This window comes from Chlorocebus sabaeus, chromosome 7 (assembly GCF_047675955.1).
Source record: "Chlorocebus sabaeus isolate Y175 chromosome 7, mChlSab1.0.hap1, whole genome shotgun sequence".
In the NCBI taxonomy this organism is placed as follows: domain Eukaryota; kingdom Metazoa; phylum Chordata; class Mammalia; order Primates; family Cercopithecidae; genus Chlorocebus; species Chlorocebus sabaeus.
Window position 1 is genome coordinate 53,577,980 of NC_132910.1, and position 20,256 is coordinate 53,598,235.

Sequence of the window (20,256 nt, forward strand, 5' to 3'; positions counted from 1 at the left end):
GAACCCGGTACCTCAGTTGGAAATGCAGAAGTCAGCCGTCTTCTGCGTTGCTCACGCTGGGAGCTATAGACTGGAGCTGTTCCTTTTCGGCCATCTTGGAACCCAGCAAAAGCTATTTCTTATTTGCAGAGGCATCCAGTGCATATTTATTAAGATTAATGCATATTATTAAAAATTACATTTATTTTTACAGATCCAAGAAATTGACACAAATAATGAGCAAGAAAATGATTATGAAGAGGATATTGCCTCATTTTCCACATATATTCCTTGTAAGTTTTTCTATGTTTCATATATATATGTGTCATATCCATATATATACCACATATATATGTGACTTATGGAAGATGTAACTGAAAAAGCAAGACTGAAGAGAATGTGGCATGGTATTTAATTAACTGGCTTTTAATTTGTAATAGAGACACTACTACATCATGTTGCTAATTTAAATGCTTTTAATACGTTCAAGTTTTAGTAATCAAATACTGATTTTTCCTACCCAGAGGGAATACACAAATAACTCTGTTATGATTATTTGGACTATTTGGCAACTACATTTTTAAAGTTTTTTAAAAACACAAAACCACGTTCTTTGCAGACCTTAGTTTTCTCAGTTACGAAATGAGAACATTGAACTAGAATACTCTCTAAGGTCCTCCCTGGTTCTATATCTGTGATTCTACATTCTAAAGTCTGAAGAAATAATTCATCGTGTTCCTACATGTATATAAACGTATAAGTTTATATACACACTCACATATATGTGTATATATAGTTATATACACATATATATGTGTATATATATAGACAGTTATATACACATATATATACACACATGTATATATACATGTTTATATGTGTATGTAAACTCTACCCATTATGCCAGGTTTTATTGGCATACAGCTCAACAGCTTCACCAGCATGTTTGATAGGAATCTCACACCCAACATTTTTGAAAATTCTGATTCCTGCCATTGCCAAACCTCTCCACCTGATGACTTCCCCATCTCAGTAAGTGAAAACTCCTTCCCTCCTTTGTTCAAGTCAGTTAAAAAATCCTTGAAAGTCATCCTTGGCATTTTTACTTTCTCTCCTATCCCATGTGCAATCAGTCATACAATACTGTTGACTCTACCTTCAAAATATTCCCAGCATTCAGCCATTTCTCTCCCCTTTCATTATCCTAGTCCACACCATCATCAGTTCTCCCTTTGTTTACTGCAGTAACACAGTGGAGAAATGGAGGGCCAATGTCACTTCCTATATTGCAAGTTTGGCAATGAACAGAAATGTTTTTATTGTTATGACTCAGGAGGGAGGATTACTACTGGTATTTATTGGGTAGAGATAGAAGGAATGCTACTAAATAATGTATAGAAAGCCTTCATTGCAACTTTCACATTTGCTGCCTCTGATATTCTTCACTTCATGAAAAGACTAAACACCTTTCATGAAGGATTAAACACTTTTCTTCACCAAATCCTCCAATACTTCCCTATTGTACTCGTAATCCTTCTCATCCCCTACAAGGCCCTAATCTTTGTGTTCCCATCTCTCACCATTCTCTTGCTTGTTCACACACCAATAATGCTCCTGCCTCAGGGCATTTGCACTTTCTATTCCTTCTGTACACTTTCTCCTTATATGCCCAAGGCTTGCTCCATCACTTCTTTCTTTGTATTATGACACCCTCCTCTTCATTTCACTTTACCTGCTCCTTTTCTTCATTGCATTTATCAACACTTAACATAATATATTATTTATCTGGTTGTTGTTTATTCCCTGTATTCTCTTTCTAAAACACATGCTCAAAGGGATTAGGGCTTCTTATTCACTGTTTTTATTGTATCCCCAGTACCTGTAACAGAACATAGTCTATACCCAATGACACATTATTGACCCAAAGTTTTTCAAATGATGGGGAACTGCAAATCAAATAAAGTTAAATACAATTAAATGCCTTCACTAGCATACTTTGGCAAAATTAGTAAACTCTTCAAATTATTGCAGGACACAAAAAATGCTAAATATTAAATTAATGGATTAATGCACCAAGCTTTGAAGTTATATATCTTATCATTTAAATTATAATAAAAGTGATTTATAATCAGGCCATCATTGAAAATTACCATACGTTTATCATGACATTTAATTTTCAGAAGAATTGACTGTAATAATAAAATATTATTTCAATTATTTATAAAGAAAAATTTCACTTTTGCAGTTTGGAACTACAAACTCTCTTGTATATGAAACTGTGTGTGACTGGGCTCAAGCCAGTCTCTTTCCTGAGTGAGAGGGGGAAGCACAGAACCCTAGCTCAGCGGGTTCCCATTGGTATTACCGTTACGACAAAGCATGCTAAAACACACTAACTCGTTAGATCTGACTTTCCAGGGCTGAAACTCAAGTTTCGGCATATTTGATGACAAGTACCATACAGATTCTGTTGCTTATTCGGTATTAAGAAACACTGAATATATAAACAGAAATGTGGCTAAGAGTAATTTCCTATAGCGTGAATGTAATTCTGAGTTGATGACTGATTTGCCCATACAGAAATAATAAAGTCCCTTTGCTAGCCTGAGCAATAATTTTTTTCCATCCATTCCATCATCTACTCCATCAGCATTTCTAGAGACTACTTTATTTCAGGCTTAGTGTTTTGTGTTAAGGATAAAAAGATGAATGAGATCTGTGCAGATAGATCATACAGAAACAAATAACTATCCACTCTGCCCAGGCTGGTAATTAAAGAATCTTGGTTTAGTTCTAATATTGGAAACTGTATCTTTCTTCTTTCTCACATGAAAGAATAGAAAAACAAAAAAGAAAATTCCATAGAGTAATATGGGCTACCATCATGGGCATGATTTTTCTACATGACTAATTTTTCTCCATGGGAGAAAAATTTCTACAGTGTAATTCTTCATTTTAAAGGAGTCTTTCTTCTCTACCTTCTGCTGTTTGGGATTTTAAGCTATATTTTAGCTTAGCAACATTTTAATACAGCAATTTCTTGCCTTGACAAGGACAAGAATTCACAAATTCAAAAGTCTGTTACAGAGGTTCCAAAGTCTGTTTAGAAATTCCAAAGGACTGTTTTAAATTTTTCGAATCCTTTATTTAGAGAAGATTTTATAAAGAAAATTTAATAAAAGTTTTTTTCTGAAGATTTAAAGCCATTGTATTATAATTTCTTTTTTTCTGTTTTCTTCCTGAGTGTTTAAAGAGCACTTACTGTATATAACATAAAAACAAATAATGGTATGGTTGTCAGAGTAGAGGGAATTTGGATCGTTTGGTTAAATTTCAGGGTAGAATGCATTTATAGTTGAAGAACTAATCCTCAGAAAGATTTACCTACTGTTAGTGATTTACATGCCTTCCCCACCAAAAAAAATTAACTTTTACCAAGTAATAGTTCCAAAGTTAATATAGTATCTGTAAATGATTTATTATAAGGAATTATAAAATATTATAGTTATCTGTAAAGATCAATATATATTAAATAACTAAATAAGAGTCACAGATTCATTTGTATTTATTATTTACAAGCAAGTAAAGGTTTGTGTCTTTTCCCTTTTCTTTACCTTTTCCATCATTTATTATTTTATTGGGTCAGTTATATTGTTTTCTAATAAAAATGCAAGGATGCTATCAAATATATGAACTTGTTAAAACAACTCTAAAGAATCAGAATATCATTATCTGCATGAGTGTGTCATATACACAGATAGCAAGACATAATGGAGCTTTGACTGTTCATTTGGTAAGTATTTTAAAAGCCCAGAAATAAATGACTGTTCACTAAAAGTTATACATTTGACAGCTTTTCACTATATCAGGTCGTAAAAGTTTTATTAGCAGTACTACTATTTCTGTACAAATTTACAAAATATGAAATGCCTCCAGACGGTGTGATTAAATGAAATAATGCAATCTTCATTGTAAACAGCCACACAGAACCCAGCATGTCATCATGAAAGCAGGAAGACATACAGGCGGAGTGCAGATGTTGCTGAGGCAAATGAAATGGAAGGGGAAGGAAAAGAGAATGGATCAGACATGGAGGCCAAGCACAGCCCACTAGAAGTTGGCAGTCAGAGTTCTGAGGACCAGTATGATGACTTGTATGTGTTCATTCCTGGTGCCGATCCAGAAAATAATTCACAAGAGCCACTCATGAGCAGCAGACCTCCTCTCCCTCCGCCGCGACCCGTAGCTACTGCCTTCCAACTGGAAAGACCTCACTTCACCTTACCAGGTAAGTTTAAGGTTAGAAAAAGCAAAGCAAAACAAAGACAAACCTTTGACAGGCTTACATAGCAAACAGTGCAATGGCAAATCTATACAGAGCAGATCAGCTTCTGAAACCAAGAGCAGCATTCCTCCTATTCTTTAAAAACTAAGGCCTGGGAAATGAGGCAAGAGATACCTACCTCTACCTCGTTCTTTTCTTTCTTTTTTCCTTCCTTCTTTCCTTCCTTCTTTCCTTCCTTCCTTCCTTCTTTCCTTCTTTCCTTCCTTCCTTCCTTCCTTCCTTCCTTCTTTCCTTCCTTCCTTCCTTCCTTCCTTCCTTCCTTCCTTCCTTCCTTTCTTCCTCTTTCCACCCTCCCTCCTTTGCTTTCTTCCTTCCTTCTCTCACTTTTTCTCTCTTTCTCTCTTTCTTTCTTACCTGTCTCATTACAAAGCTTTAAGAAAATAAAACTTGGAAGGAGTCTATAGTTCTTCATGTAAAATGAACCTCAGGCATTTTGTGGAAAAGGAAATACAACATTGCTTTTAAAACATGCTCTCAGTCTTCAGAAAAAAAAAGTGAAATGCTGATGATCCACAATTTTCAGATGAACTTGGGCACTTCAGTCACTTGGTAGCTATGGGAGAATGAAGTGTTAAAGGGTTTGTCGCACACTGCACTGACACCAAAGAAACACTCTATACACTATCCAAGTGGAAGAAGAGTCAACGTAGCTGTCACTGGCATTTGTTCCCAGATGCAGGAATTGGGGTGTGGAAAGTGGGTGTGGGGAATCTGTCCTTGTGGAGGGCATGAAGAGGAGCTTCCACATTAGGTTTATCTGCCTGGAGTGTTCAACAGCCTGACAAACTCCCAGCTCCAGGCTCACTCTTACAGTCACAAATTATCATCTACTTTTTGATCATTATTTCATATGTACTTCCCAAATTTATATTTATTTTCCAAATACAATGTTCTTAAGAAGACAATTTAGTTAAAAAAAAAAAAAAACCTTATCAAAACCCCATTTTCACTACAATTTAGTTGTTGGATCCTAGAAGGCTATAAAGTATAAAAACATGGCCTTGTTTCAAAAAGTAAATTTTTAAGCAATGAAATTTAGTATTTGGGCTGGGCGCCGTGGCTCACGCCTATAATCCCAACACTTTAGGAGGCTGAGGTAGGCGGATCACCTGAGGTCAGGAGTTTGAGACCAGCCTGGCCAACATGGTGAAACCCCATCTCTACTAAAAATACAAAAGTTAGCTGTGCTTGCGCCTGTAATCCCAGCTACTGGGGAGGCTGAGGCAGGAGAATCACTTGAGCCCAGGAGGCGGAGGTTGCAGTGAGCCAAGATCATGCCGCTGCACCCCAGCCTGGGCAACAAGAGCGAGACTCCATCTCAAAAAAAAAAAAAAAAGGAATTTAGCATTTGTGTCCTTGAAGGCTCTCTATGAAGACGCAGGTTTACCAACATAAGCTTTATTAAGCTTATGCACTGTGTTTAGAGGTGGAAAATACTACTTAATTGAAAGCTCTGAAGCCTAATGGATATTGCTCTGATTCATTCATTCATTCAACAGGTATTTATTACCTACTATATTTCAAGCTCTTGTGGACCCCTAACATTTATCCATGAAGTAGATCTATTAATATTTAGTGGTGAGGTGAGAAAACATCATAAGTTGGTAGTACACTGACTACAAAATTCTTGCATATTTTTCTCATTTTTCAGATCTTAATAATTTGTTATAACAAAATTGTCAAGAAGACAAACTTGTCTTGTGTCAGATTATTTCTCTTAAAAGTGCTAATATTAAATCATATTTTTCCTAATGTAAATTTCTATATATGGTCTGTTGGTTAGCAGGTCTAAAACGACTCTACCCAGGGTCTTAATAAGATATCTAAGATCAGAAATGTAATCTTGGCTAATACATCTCCTGAAAACTAGCAAATATAAAAAGCAAAATAAAACAAAAACTCACTTATTTAGTTTAAAAACTCTGTTTTTACATTTTATATTCAGTGTTACTTTTATCTTTTCATAGCACTGATGTTAGAAGTGGATAATAAAATGCCGGTATTTTTTCTTAAATTTTTTTTATTAGTCTTTAAATGCAAGGCTGTACACTATCACTTATTTTTTTGGCAGAGACTTTGTATGTCTTTGACTTTGGCTAGTTATACCTTCAGGAGTTGTTCTTTCTGAGTAGCTTCCATCTACCATCAAGTTTCTGAAGGAAAAAAAAAAAAGCCATCTCCTCAGTGCTGTAGGCATCAAATTCCTCATGATGGATTTAGGAACTTCTTCATTAGAGGAACTAATAACATATAATACTATAGAGCACTTTACAGTTTATAAAGAACCCATTGTTTCTTTTTAACTTCCCAAGAATCCTCAGATCCCTCCTTGACTCAGTTCCAAGCAGTGCTATAATTAGAATGTGTCAGTTACTTCTATTAACAGGTCTCCTAGGCTATTAGGATTTTTCTCTTTTTTATACAGTCTTGCCCCAATTACTTCAAAAGTTGGAATTATAGAAGTGATTTGTTTTCATCTTTATTGATATACCACCTGAATTGAGAAAGCTTAGGTCTCACTCTTAACTGAAAAGGATAATCTGATACTTTGGAAAATAAAAAGTAAAATGTATTATTTCTAGCGCAAGCCCAACTTTAGAAATAGTTGGGAAGAGAGGTGGGTGGGGAAACAAAGAGAGTTAAGAGCTCAGGAAATTGGTTCATAAACGTAAGTTGGTTGACACATTCCGCTAAAAATGAAACACTGAAAAGGTGGTTCCCACACACTTAATCCGGTTTCACCTGTGTTGCTGTCAGTGAACCAGATGTCATAAAATCAAAATCTTAAAACCGTATCATTCAAAGGATAAAAGGCAAGTCGTGGTGAATTGAAAGTTAGTGCTAGGCACATTGGTAATTAATACTTCTTAAGTTAAACTAAATGAAACTATAAGAGTTAAGACTCTGTTGGGAGATTATCTTAATCTCACCTCATAAACGTGCCCAAGACAATTGCTGAATCTTTCTATAATAATATTCTTTTATTCTGCTCTGCTACTTGTCTTTCCCCTTTTAAGTTTTTCCACTAAAATCTTCATAAGTAAACTAATTTGGGGAGGATCAGGTTCTCACCAAACAAAGGACAAATTCAAAAAAGAATGGAAATGAAAGAAAAAGCCCTCATTGGCCTGGTACAGAGCCATTAAAATTCTTTTTAATTTACTTGTTAATCAAAGCAATCAAAGCATATTATATCTTTGTCTTATTAATAACTGCTACAAAAATATTTTAACATATTCTTATAAAAATATGTCAAGATATTACTGAATGTCGAAACCATCAAAAACTCTGAAACCTATAATTATATTCTTTTCATGTGAATTCATTCTCACACCATTGATCATCCATGCTGTCTTTTATGTCATTAACTCTACTTTCAGTGTCTGTCATCTATGTTTTTTATTTGTTTATTTTTTTGTTTTTATTTTTGAGGCATGATCTTGCTCTGTTGCCCAGCCTGGAGTGCAATGGCATGCTTATAGCTCACTATAGCCTCCAACTCTTGAGCTAAAGCAATCCTCTCTCCTCAGTTTCTGGAGTAGCTAGGAGTATTGGCCGCCTGGCTAATTCTTTTAGTTTTGTAGATACTAGGTCTCACTACGCTGCTCTCAAATTCCTGGCCTCCAGCTATCCTCTCACCTCAGCCTCCCAAAGCATTGTGATTAGGCACAGAAGCCACCGAGCCTGGCCAGAGTCCTTTATCTATGAATAAAGTCTGTTGGCTTGTAGAAAACAAGAGCTGCATTTTTGAAGGTCAGTTTGTCATAGTCAAAGACCGACTGATATGAAACCAACTAATGGTGTCTTTGGCTATTTCTCCCTGTCATTTTCAGAGAAATTAAATTTTAGGTGAAATATCCAGTGCAAGCAATATGAAACATGAAACGACTTCAAATGAAAAAAAAAATCTAAGAGTATTATGCTTGAAAAACACAAGTTTTCAAAGTTGTGGAGTTTGAGACATAGATTTATAACTCAATTTTCTGATATGAAATCATTCTTTATATGTAAAAGTATATATAATATATAAAATAATATATAAATGTATATTTAATATATAATATATAACATATAGATAATTATATTTTATACATTAAATATTTCATATATATATCTCTCTCTACACAGAATAATATGGAAAGCATTTAAATGTTTTTTAAAAATCCATGTCTTAAGCAAAGTGTTTTTCTTAATACAATTTAAATTACAAACTGCAGGATGATTTATTAGTAAGTTACACAGCTCACTTTTTCTGCATTTAGGGGGTAACATATAAATTATTCTCCTGGAGTCAGGAGCTCTTCTCTAATATTGTTTCCTATGGCACTTGACTAAGCCACCTTGGGAAGCTCAAAGACGTGACAGATGGACACCAATAATATTGCATATAACAGAAGAATAAACACAATGTAAATATTTCATAAACAGGGACAATGGTGGAAGTCCAGATGGAAAGAAGTCAAAACTGGGGTGATCCTGGTGTTATACAAGAAAAAGGAGATGAGCTCAAAGGAGAAAAAGATAAGAAAGAAGATGAAAAAGAGCAGGAGGAGGAGGAGGAAGACCCATATACTTTCGCTGAGATTGATGACAGTGAATATGACATGATATTGGCCAATCTGAGTATAAAGAAAAAAACTGAGAGTCGGTCTTTCATTATAAACAGACCTCCTGCCCCCACACCCCGACCCACAAATATACCTCCAAAAGAGGAAACTACACCTTACATAGCTCAAGGTAATGTCTTATCATTGTTGTTTGTTTACTTGTTAATTTTTTTTGTACAAAATTTTGAGGATGGGAGGAGGGGATAAGGTGATGCAATTAGTGCTCTAAAACTGCAAAGATTAAACATTCTTTTTTTCAAGTCACAGGTAAGCTATACTGGCTCATTTTTTTTCACTAAGAGTTTTATTATTATTATTATTATTATTATTATTATACTTTAAGTTCTGGGGTACATGTGCAGAACATGCAGTTTTGTTACATAGGTATACACGTGCCATGGTGGTTTACTGTACCCATCAGCCCGTCACCTACATTAGGTATTTCTCCTAATGTTATCCCTCCCCTAGCCCTCCACCCCACAACAGGCCTCAGTGTGTGATATTCCCCTCCCTGTATCCATGTGTTCTCATCGTTCAACTCCCACTTATGAGTGAGAACATGCAGTGTTTGGTTTTCTGTTCTTGTGATAGTTTGCTGAGAATGATGGTTTCCAACTTCATCCATGTCCCTGCAAAGAACATGAACTCATCCTCTTTTATGACTGCATAATATTCCATGGTGTGTATGTGCCACATTTTCTTTATCCAGTCTACTATTGATGGACATTTGGGTTGGTTCCAAGTCTTTGCTACTGTGAATAGTGTCGCAGTAAACATACATGTGCATGTGTCTTTATAGTAGAATGATTTATAATCCTCTGGGTATATACCCAGTAATGGGATTGCTGGGTCAAATGGTATTTCTAGTTCTAGATCCTTGAGGAATCACCACACTGTCTTCCACAATGATTGACTAATTTACACTCCCACCAACAGTGTAAAAGCATCCCTGTTTCTCCACATCCTCACCAGCATCTGTTGTTTCCTGACTTTTTAATGGTTACCATTCTAACTGGTATGTGATGGTATCTCACTGTGATTTTGATTTGCATTTCTCTAATGACCAGTGATGATGAGCACTTTTTCATGTGTCTATTGGCTGCATAAATGTCTTCTTTTGAGAAGTGTCTGTTTATATCCTTTGCCCATTTTTTTGATGGGATTATTTTCTTCTTGTAAATTTGTTTAAGTTCTTTGTAGATTCTGGATATTAACCCTTTGTCAGATGGAGTGGTTGCCAAAATTTTCTGCCATTCTGTAGGTTGCCTGTTCACTCTGATGATAGTTTCTTTTGCTGTGCAGAAGCTCTTTTGTTTAATTAGATCCCATTTGTCAATTTTGTCTTTTGTTGCCATTGCTTTTGGTGTTTTACACATGAAGTCTGCCCATGTACTAGCTCATTTTTAAATTTAGAAACATAGTAAGTAAAGAAAATAAGAATGATGGATTGGGTTCTCAGTTTCTACTTCCTCATTAAGAAGGATAATGACAAGTCTTTCAGGGAACATGAAACCATAGCATATATGTAGAAATTCTCCTTGATATTTCCTTCCTAATTCTATAAGAGAGAAGCTCAACTCCTATAAATAATATGCAACACAAAAACATTTAAATATATACTACAGATCTACCTAAGAGAAACGTAATTACTCATACATACTTAATATTTTCAAAAGAAACCATTCTATTCCTTACGCTTCATGTATACATTGAGAGATTCGTATAAGAAAATTCAGCAAGCATGTATGAAGTATTTATCAGTATAAAACACACTTATTTAATGATGATCTACTCTTGATATTGTTCAAGAAACTATAACAAATTAGGAAACTGTAGCAAATTAATCAACTGTTTCAGCTGAAATAAAACATGAATTGTAACAGTTGTCTAGATTACAAAGTCAGGGAATGAACTTCTGTTAGAAATTCTCAGGTTGTCTCTCATAGTTTAGTATCTCTAGTGTATTAGTATCTCCTTGACATAGTTGCTAAATACCAGTAAATACTTTTAAAAGAGAAAGTAGATATAGCTTGATACAAAAAGTTAGTTGTACTCTAGAAATTTTTGAAGAGATACCTCATCTATACTCCAATGGAATCCCATGTTGTGTTGGTCTACTGTTTGGCCATTATCTTCCCATCCTTCTATTGGTGGTTATATTCTTGTTTTTCAAGATTTCTTTCTTGTTCTCTGTTGTTTTTTTTACAGGATTATTTTCTCTTTTAGGTGGCATGGATACATAGAGATATAATTCAATATCTTTGTTACTGATTTTGTTTCATTTTGTTTTGATTTGTTTTTAAATTTCTTTTGTTCTTACTTTTTTCCTTCTGCTCTCATATTTTCTCTGTTGTCTTTACTTGTTGTTTGTTCTGCCTGTAGTTTTTGATACTTCCATCAAATATGGCTATTCTTAACTACGTTTTCATGTTTAACAATGAAGCACCGACTGGGTGCGGTGGGTCATGTCTGTAATCCCAACACTTTGGGAGGCCAAGGCGGGTGGATCACCTGAGGTCAGGAGTTCGAGACCAGCCTGGCCAACATGGTGAAACCCCATCTCTACTAAAAACACAAAAAAAGTTATCCAGGCATGGTGGCAGGTGCCTGTAGTGCCAGCTACTCGGGAGGCTGAGGCAGGAGAATCGCTTGAACCTAGGAGTCGGAGGTTGTAGTGAGTCAAGATCGTGCCACTCCACTCCAGCCTGAGCAACAGAGCAAGACTCCGTCAATAAAACAACAAAAAAGAATGAAGCACCAAATGCCTCACTGGAAAATCTAGTTGTTAACTTATGGACGGCATTGTAGGGTAATTAGGAAGTAGGTAACCAGCTGTTTCATTGGATGGCCCCAGAATATTATTTATGTGACTCTATTTGCCTATGCTTTTAACTTTTTCTAGAATACTCTTCAACTAACTATAGTCTGCATTTACGTATCCAGTTCCCAGCACGCTGAGATTAGAATGCCAGAAGAAGACTGGGAAATTTCACCATTCAGAATACACAATTTAACTTGTTCTCCCTGTTTTCAGTCTAGTTTGTAATTCCTGCCACCCAGTGTGCCTTGTGTCCCATGTCCAGAGCTACTTCTGTTCAATTTCTCTAATGAAGAAACCTCCTATTAGGGATGAGTGCTTCATTTTACAGGACTGGAGAAAGAATTTGGGGCTATGACTGGTTTAGGCTTTCAACCCATCCCCAAGTTAAATAAGTGCATTTGGATGGTTTTCCTCTCATTGATTTATTTATCAGTTACATAAACATTGATTGAGTGCCAATGATAAAATCTGTGTACTAAGTATATAAATTCTGAACGTGCAGTGTTGCAATTTGTTCTGTAGGTATGTGCACACATAGAAACATTAAAGAATCTTAAATATCTTGAGTTTCTAATAAATTTTAAAGGTTACTTATCTCACCCATCCCAAGACTGGCACCCTTCAATATTTGTAAGATGTCTTTCTAATCCTAATACAATATAATTTACTCTCATTATATTTGTATTACATGGAGATGAAAACTAGTGCTATAATTTTTTTTTTGCAATTAAGTATATAAAATAGGTATGGTTATTTACTGTATCCCAAATAAGTAGCAAAAGCTGGACTACAAATAAGGTCACCAAAATCCTCTTCCATTTTTTATTCCTTTTCTCTTTCACTGGGATATATACTTGCCTGCCTTTTTCTTTTACACAATTGATTGTTGATCATTGTGTTCCCACATTAGAAAGAGATTACCTCATCAGCTAATTCATTCTTGATGTTCTTTGCATTTCACAGAGTAAGAGCCTTTTCTCACATCTTTCCTTTTTTTCCCCCTAGCTTGGGCAGATCTATTAAGTCAAATTGCCACCATTTCCCACAAAACCATCCACTCAATTAGAAGATTAATTTCTGGCCCCATTGCTTGCCAGAGTCCAAAAATGGTATCAGTATATTGGTATACTCAGGGTGTGTTAACATAGCCAGAATTGAAGGATTTGGAATAGGAGATAGAGGAAAAATACAGGAATGCAGAATCCCAGCTTACTATTTCAGACACCGAAGAAGTAATGGCAAAGGAACTAGGCAAAGGAAAATCATGCTGGCTTTGCAGAAAGACTTGTATTCAAATTTAGCTGATGTTACCCAAGCAAGCAAATTCACATTTCTGAGATTGAATTTCCTCACCATAAGCTGGGGATACAAATGATATATATTTCAAAGACTGTTAATCTCTAAATGAGATAAAATTAGAAAATACCCAACACAATACTTGATATGTGGTATATGTTCAGTGCATTATCATTAAAACAATTCTACTTTTAATTTTCTCAGTTTAGTGTCTGTTTCTTGGATTCTGGTGGAATCAGAAGTTAGGGAAAACAATAGTGCTGGAATGTGTCAGGGAAGGAAGACCCTGTATTCTAACAGAACAAGTTGGCTTAGTCATCTTCTTATAATAATTATTATTAGGCAGCTTTCATGATAATTTCTGATTCATGCAATAACCCTGCATAGTTGGCATTAATAACCGCATTTTAGAGACAAAGAAACTAATGCTCAGTAAGTGTCAGTGTCTTGCCTAAGGTGATAAAATCAGGAAGAGGAAGAGGAGGGATTTGGACCCAGATTTATCTGGATCTAATGCCTGAGCACATGGCACCACAAATTTCCATCACCGATATATTTATTCCTGGATTGTTTGTTAATATTTATTTCTTCCTTCTAACCTATAAGATCCATGAAGAGACCAAACTAACCTTTTTTTCCCCATTGTATCTCTGGTGCCAAGATCAGTGCTGAATTCACAGTAGAAACTATGAATAATTGGTGAATATTAACTGAATGAAATGATAGAAATGGCAAGATCCATATCAATGTGGCTAGAACAGAAGACTTCATTAACACTCTGGAAGGTAATCAGAAGACTATATCAGTCTCTAATTCCTAAATTTTTCCTGCTTTAAACCATCTTATGTCCAAAACACTACCATTTGAAGGGAAGAGCCCACATAGAATTGGACAAAGCTCTATGTTATTCATATACAGCTAAGCACTCTAACTGCTTTCACAAAGCTTAAAACATGTGACATTGAAGCTCTGTTTCACCATCATCAATCCCCTTACCCCAGAGACATAACTTACTAATGCAAAACTGAACCCATGTTGATTCATTTTATCAAGAGATATGTTTCTGATTTTTTTATCACATTGCTGTTGTACTAAACCTATCTTAGGTTAGCAATCACAGGAATAACTCATTTTTCATAAGTAAAATTTTTTTGAAGTCCTCCTGTTTTCAGATATATTTTCCTCTACTTTTTTTATCCCTGTAATATTGAAGAGGATCAGGTTCATTAAGCTTGAAGAATACAGAGGAATTAACACGGATTTATAGTCTTTAGTGACAGAATTCTTGATTTAAGTCAAATCAGGGAAAGAAAATGAGCTCTTGGCATGGCATAGACACATTGATAGTAAAACTACGTCCATACATCATACAAAGAGATGAATGCCTATTGGGTAAAATTTTTCAGCATCAATGGGCAATTTTCTATTTTCCTGTTACACAATTAATAGAACAAAGATCCTTCTTCAGAATCCATGTGACTGATTTCGGGTAGAATATAATTTCCCTTTCAATTTCCAATTGCTACTGAGTTGCCCTTGGCATTCTGCAGTGCAACAAAGTTGTATATGACCTTTTTGAGAGCTACTCAGCTACAGGGACCCCAAAATGTCAAGTGCAACTCAGTTGCTCTCAGAAATTTTCCACTTGCAATTCACTTGTACTTGAAATTGATCGCATACAATGCAATTGACATGCAAAAAGAGAAAAAAGACCTAGTAGAAACTGTTAGGGAAATTTATTCATATCCTTGTAAATGTGACAGAGAATAATGGTCTCTGTCCTCATTTGTAAAATACGGTCAAGTGGATTGAAGTAGGTCTTAGATCAAGTGCCTTGGATCCTACTCCCTGACTAGGTGACCTTGTCCAAACCATTTAGCTTAAGGACATAGTATGTATATCACAGGTGCTCTCAGAATAGTGACGTATGTATCATTATTTGTAAGCCTCGTGTTCCTGTTTTCCTCCTTGACTCTCTTCCTCATTCTTTTCCATGAGAGAGTGCTGGTGTAGCTCTGCAAAGGAGAAATTGTTCTGACCTGTATTCACACTGTCCATTGAAGAGGAGCAAGTCAGCCTGTGTAATGCAGGTGTTCTTGTTTGCTCTTTCTGTCATTCTCACAGTGGAACATCATGATCCCCTGGCTTCTTCACAGAAATACAGAATGAAACCTGAGAAGTGCTTTGCAGACCATCTGTTAGCATGTTGACATAATGATGATGAACTTTTCCAGCCTCATCTTCCAAGAATTCAATTCCTTTATATTAGTGAAGTGGAAAGGAGGCAATAACCAGTTCTAGTGTGAACTGACATTAAAAGATTTTCATTACCCAAGACAATGAACGCAAATATTATCAAGCACTTAGATTTTCATTCGACAGCAGAATGAATTCTGGTCTTTTTCCACTTAACATATGATGTTACTAAACTATTTGTTAAAAGCATCTGTAGGAAGAAGTTTAATTGACCTATAAAAGTAGTTCTTAACTGGTAGTGATTTGCTTTTCATAAGACATTTAGCAATGTCTGGAGACATTTTGGTCGTCAAGACTATAAACGGTACTAGTGACATCTACTAGGCAGAGACCAAGAATGCTGCTAAACCTCCTACAATGCACTGGATAGCCACATAACAAAGAATTATCCAGTCTAAAGTGTCAACAGTAACACTGTTAAGAGACTCTCACCTGGATTATTTCCATTGTTAAGCCAGAGTAAACAAATACTTTAGGGAATGATTATTTAAATATGAAATCACAGGTGCATCAAACAACCATATTAAACAGCTATCCACACCTACTACTGTCTTTTTAGTCACTTTAGATTTCTTGAATTCACAATATTTTCCACCAGGACTTTTAACATGTGATTCTTTGTAATCTAAATAAGTAGCTATTTGAGAAAAATAAGATACTTCCTGAGGTTGGACAATCGAAAAGAGTCTTCCCTTATGGACTAGCAGCACGGTGTAGTGAAATTCATGAGGATTATGAAGCCAGATGGAATGGAATTTGACTTAAGACTGACACTTAAAAGTTGTGTAACTTTTTGCAAATTACATAATCTTGCTTCACTTGGTTTTGGTTTTGGTTTTAAAGAAATGTTAATATCTATTTCACAGGGTTTTCATGAGAACTAAAATTGTATATGTACAGTGGCCTGCACAGGGTAGCATGTAGGAAATGGTAGTTCCTGTGATGGAAGGTATTCTGTAGATGCAGAGGTGAAGGTAGACCTGGCATATCACCCCAGTTAAGATGCCTTTTGCATGGGTTTCATATGCCAACATATCATCTTGCATGTCTTTTTCAAAGTATTTATTAACTTCCACTATTGAATACTATCTAGAACAAAGGGGCCAGCCCTATCCTTTTGGAATTTTCAATCTGCATTTATATAATTTGAGTCTTGTTAGCAGAATTAAACTCTAATGTTTGTTCAAAGTGAGCATAATCAAATAGCTTATCTTTAAATTTAGGGGAGAACAAAATATTAGAGTACCAAGTCTTATCATCCTGTGAAATATAACAGTGCAAATCATGATCCCACTGCTGCTTCTTGGGATAGCAACATTTCTTGATTAGGGGGAGAGGAAGGGAAGTTACTTTTGATAATCACTGAGCATGAGCCAAAAAGTAAACTCATTATAGTTTGCAGAGTCTTCCACTGGCTGCCCAAACTACTTCTCTTTGAAACAAAAGAAAATTGCTGGAAATGTTACTAGAGTTATGTCCATACTAATACCATTTCCTTATTGAATACAAACAGGTAGCAAAAGAATTAAACAGATGATCCCAAATAAAGTCTCATGGGAAGAGACTAACCCCCAGTTCAGTGCTATACAAGCAATAGTTGTTCAATACATGCCGCCTCCTGCTAACAGGAGGGAGGAAGACTGCCCACCCAGTGGTGACTGGAGGCTTCACTAATAAACTTATTGCCATGATCTCAAGCTATAATTAGAACAAGGTCCACAAACCAATTGTCATTGCTCAGAATGACTCACCTTCCTGGATTATAAACATTTCTAGAATGTAAATATTTGTGTTTGTATCAAAAGATGACATATGCAAATGAAAACAATTTGTGTTCTATTCTGGTAAAAATTAGGTCCCTTAGTAGTAGAAAAAAAATTATAGTGGGATTTCCCAAATCTTCCTTTAGGAGATGTTTTCAGTGATAACAATTCTATCAAACAAAGTTTTTGTTACAACTTGAAAGGAAAATTAATGTTTTCTCCTTTGGAAACTAAAGCATTTATTAATACCACCACCGAATTATAATTTTTACGCCATTTTCCTTCATGCGGCAATGTGTTTTCCAACTTTCCATCTCTGCTTATCTGAATAGTAAACTGTAACCCATGTCAGTGATCTCATATATTCCGACTGACCATTTACAGTTTCTTCTTTAAAATATAATGCCACAACTCCACCTACATATGTCTGCCATGCGGTAAACTACTTTCGGGTGAAAGATTTTTATACTATGTGGCTGATGTGGCTGTCTATTTGTGTCCACACCTTCTTGAATGTACCCATTGAAATGTAATGGCCTGTATTTGATAAGGTTTCTCAAGTTAATAACCTATAAATACTGCTAGCACAATTAAATGGTGGCTTTGAACTGACTGGAGCACTCAGTCTCTCTTGCTGATTTGCAAAGAGGCTACCCACACACATCTTTCCTCTAAGCTTCAGATTAGTCAATGTGACTGCTTATAGGGTAAAAACATTCTGTTTCCTGTATTTGCTGGCTAGACAAAGGGGTTGTTTACACTGTGTTTGGCAATATGCTAATTGTTTGTTTTTTACTTTATTGTGTCTTTTGTGATTAGATTTAAACAGTATAAATTGGGAAATTGGGGAAACAAGTCAGGGAGAATAGAAAGTTACAAGGATTGAGTTATTATTCTGGCCCTTCCTGATGGTTCCTCATCCCTATTCCCTCTTATCATTAGGCACTAATGGCACATTTGACCTTTACTTAAATGAACACACCAAAATAGAGGACAATATGAAAACTATGACTTTGTCTTATTTACCTTTGCACCCTCAGGACTTGGCTATGTAGTTAGCAACCTAATGAAAGGTGTTTTGGTGAAAAATAAACATACTGCTACCACCCTGTACTGTATCATTCCCTGAAAGCCCAGAGCACAACACAAATCTATGTATTTTATTTTATATAAAATCTCTAGTTTCAAGCATTATCATCAATGATAGCTGTACAGCTCTACATAACATTTCACTTTTCACATCTAATGGACAACCATCAAGGGGTTTGTGGTTTATCATTCACAAAATGAATGCTGTTGTTAATTGCACAGGTTTTAATCACTTATAGCCACTTATGAAATAATTCAAAATAAGCATTATCAGATTTTCTAAGAAGGGCAGCTATGGAAGGGTCCCTTTTCTTGAAATAGACCACAAATGAGGTTGACATGAAGAATATTCTCGCAGATGCAGCCTGGAAAGATGAGTAGTGCAAGTGAACTCATTAAATTTCACCTTCTCCTCCTCCTCTGCTCTTCTGCTAGTTCTGCTTTGCTTAACATTTTGAATATTTAATGATATGCTAATTTTTCCCATTCAATGTCATATTCTAGAGAAAATTTTACAGAAGTCATTCCACCAATATTTAAAATAAAAAAGGGTGTTATTTGGGAAATTTGTATTCTTTGGGATTATTTTCAACCTCAAAAATTGTTTTGTTTTGTCTGGACTTTTTATGTTTAAAGGTAGTGACAACAACTAATAATGCATTCATATTTCTTTCTTCTCAAATTTCAGTTTTAGGTAGGAGGAGAAAAATAAGATTTCACTGGGGAGAGAGTCAGCAAAGTTGACATATATCGTAATTACTTTGATAGCATGTTTTGAACATTTATGAGGTAAATTTTTCAAGAATTCAAACACACAGGGAAAGGATTGTCTCAATATATGATAAAAAATTAGCACTGGCCTGTGATTTAAAACTTCCTCATCATTATGTTAGTCTATGCCCCCAGGTTATAAATAATGTTTTCCTCAAAACATAGCATTCTACTTAAATTCATACTCACTTAATAATTTTTCCCGGCATCATTGGACCTGGAGTGTCTTGGGAAACAAGATGGTAACATCTCAGAATATTAGAGCTGAGTGAAACATTAGAGATCATCACATCTAAGCCCTAACTTTGTTGACAAGAAAATAAAGGCCAGAAGGGAGTTGGGGAGAAAGAGGGAAATGCCCTTTTTCCATGTCACTCGTGTGGTTGATATGAAGAGAAAACCATAGCCCATCTTCTGTGCCAAATTGGCTAGTGTTCTGGTATACAACTTTTTGGTTACAATACGTTTGAAACAAATTCTCGTCTAACTCACCACAACTCTTGCTTTACAAAATAATGTACTTTTGTATATAAATCCGAGTGACCTATAACCCTACACTCAGTTCTCACCCTGTTATGGATTTTATATCTACCTCTTGTAAATGTGGTGTGGGGTGGCTGAACATGGTAAATATAAAGTACATAAAGTTTTTTAGAACAAAGGTTTTGCTAGTTGAAGCAATTTTAAATGTTTTAGTTATTAGGAACTGTAAAAATAGAGAGATGAACAGATTCTGAAAGTTTACCTGTATCTATTATTTTCATAAGGCTAATGGAATATGTGTCCTTGACAGGTGTGTTTGCTTCAGTGATAATTTTGATGGGCTAGTGCTTTCTTCAGAAAATAAGATAGAATAGGTCTTTTCCCAAGGTTGCCTCATATTTAAAAATACCTCCCCAACTGAAAGCGATGGGAAGACAGTGTGTTTGGCAATATGCTAATTGCTAGTTGTTTTCTTTTTAGAAAGTGAGACTCATCTGTAGGTGGGAGAAAGGGAACCTGGAGGTATGGGTGCAGCTGCAGGTGAATTAAAAGAGAACTCAGGTGGGCAAAACAGGTAGAGGGAACCTTTAAACTGTGGGCATGACCTACTACACGTCTGCTTTTCAAGAGTCCTATTATCAGCATTTTCACAATCACCCCACTCAGTAGAAAGTATCCTGCTGTCTCATCCCAATAGTCTGCCCTTGTCCCCAGCTGTTCTGAATATAAGCCCTGGTGAAATCGCAACAATAATACATATACTCCTTGTAACTTCTTAATCTAGTAACTGAAAGAGAGCATTTATTTGTTTAACATTTACTGTTATTTCACACAAACTGAGCATTT

The 20,256-nt window shown here is 35.6% G+C and overlaps 1 protein-coding gene across 1 annotated transcript in view; it reads left to right on the forward strand.

The window, feature by feature from the left end:
* The window catches only part of BANK1 (B cell scaffold protein with ankyrin repeats 1), a 312,609-nt gene that overhangs the window by 261,158 nt on the left and 31,195 nt on the right, over positions 1-20,256 (forward strand). Inside the window, exons 8-10 of the mRNA XM_007999400.3 lie at positions 194-272; positions 3,959-4,267; positions 8,753-9,061. Coding sequence (XP_007997591.3) covers positions 194-272; positions 3,959-4,267; positions 8,753-9,061 — 697 coding nt within the window. The remainder of the gene's footprint in view (positions 1-193; positions 273-3,958; positions 4,268-8,752; positions 9,062-20,256) is intronic.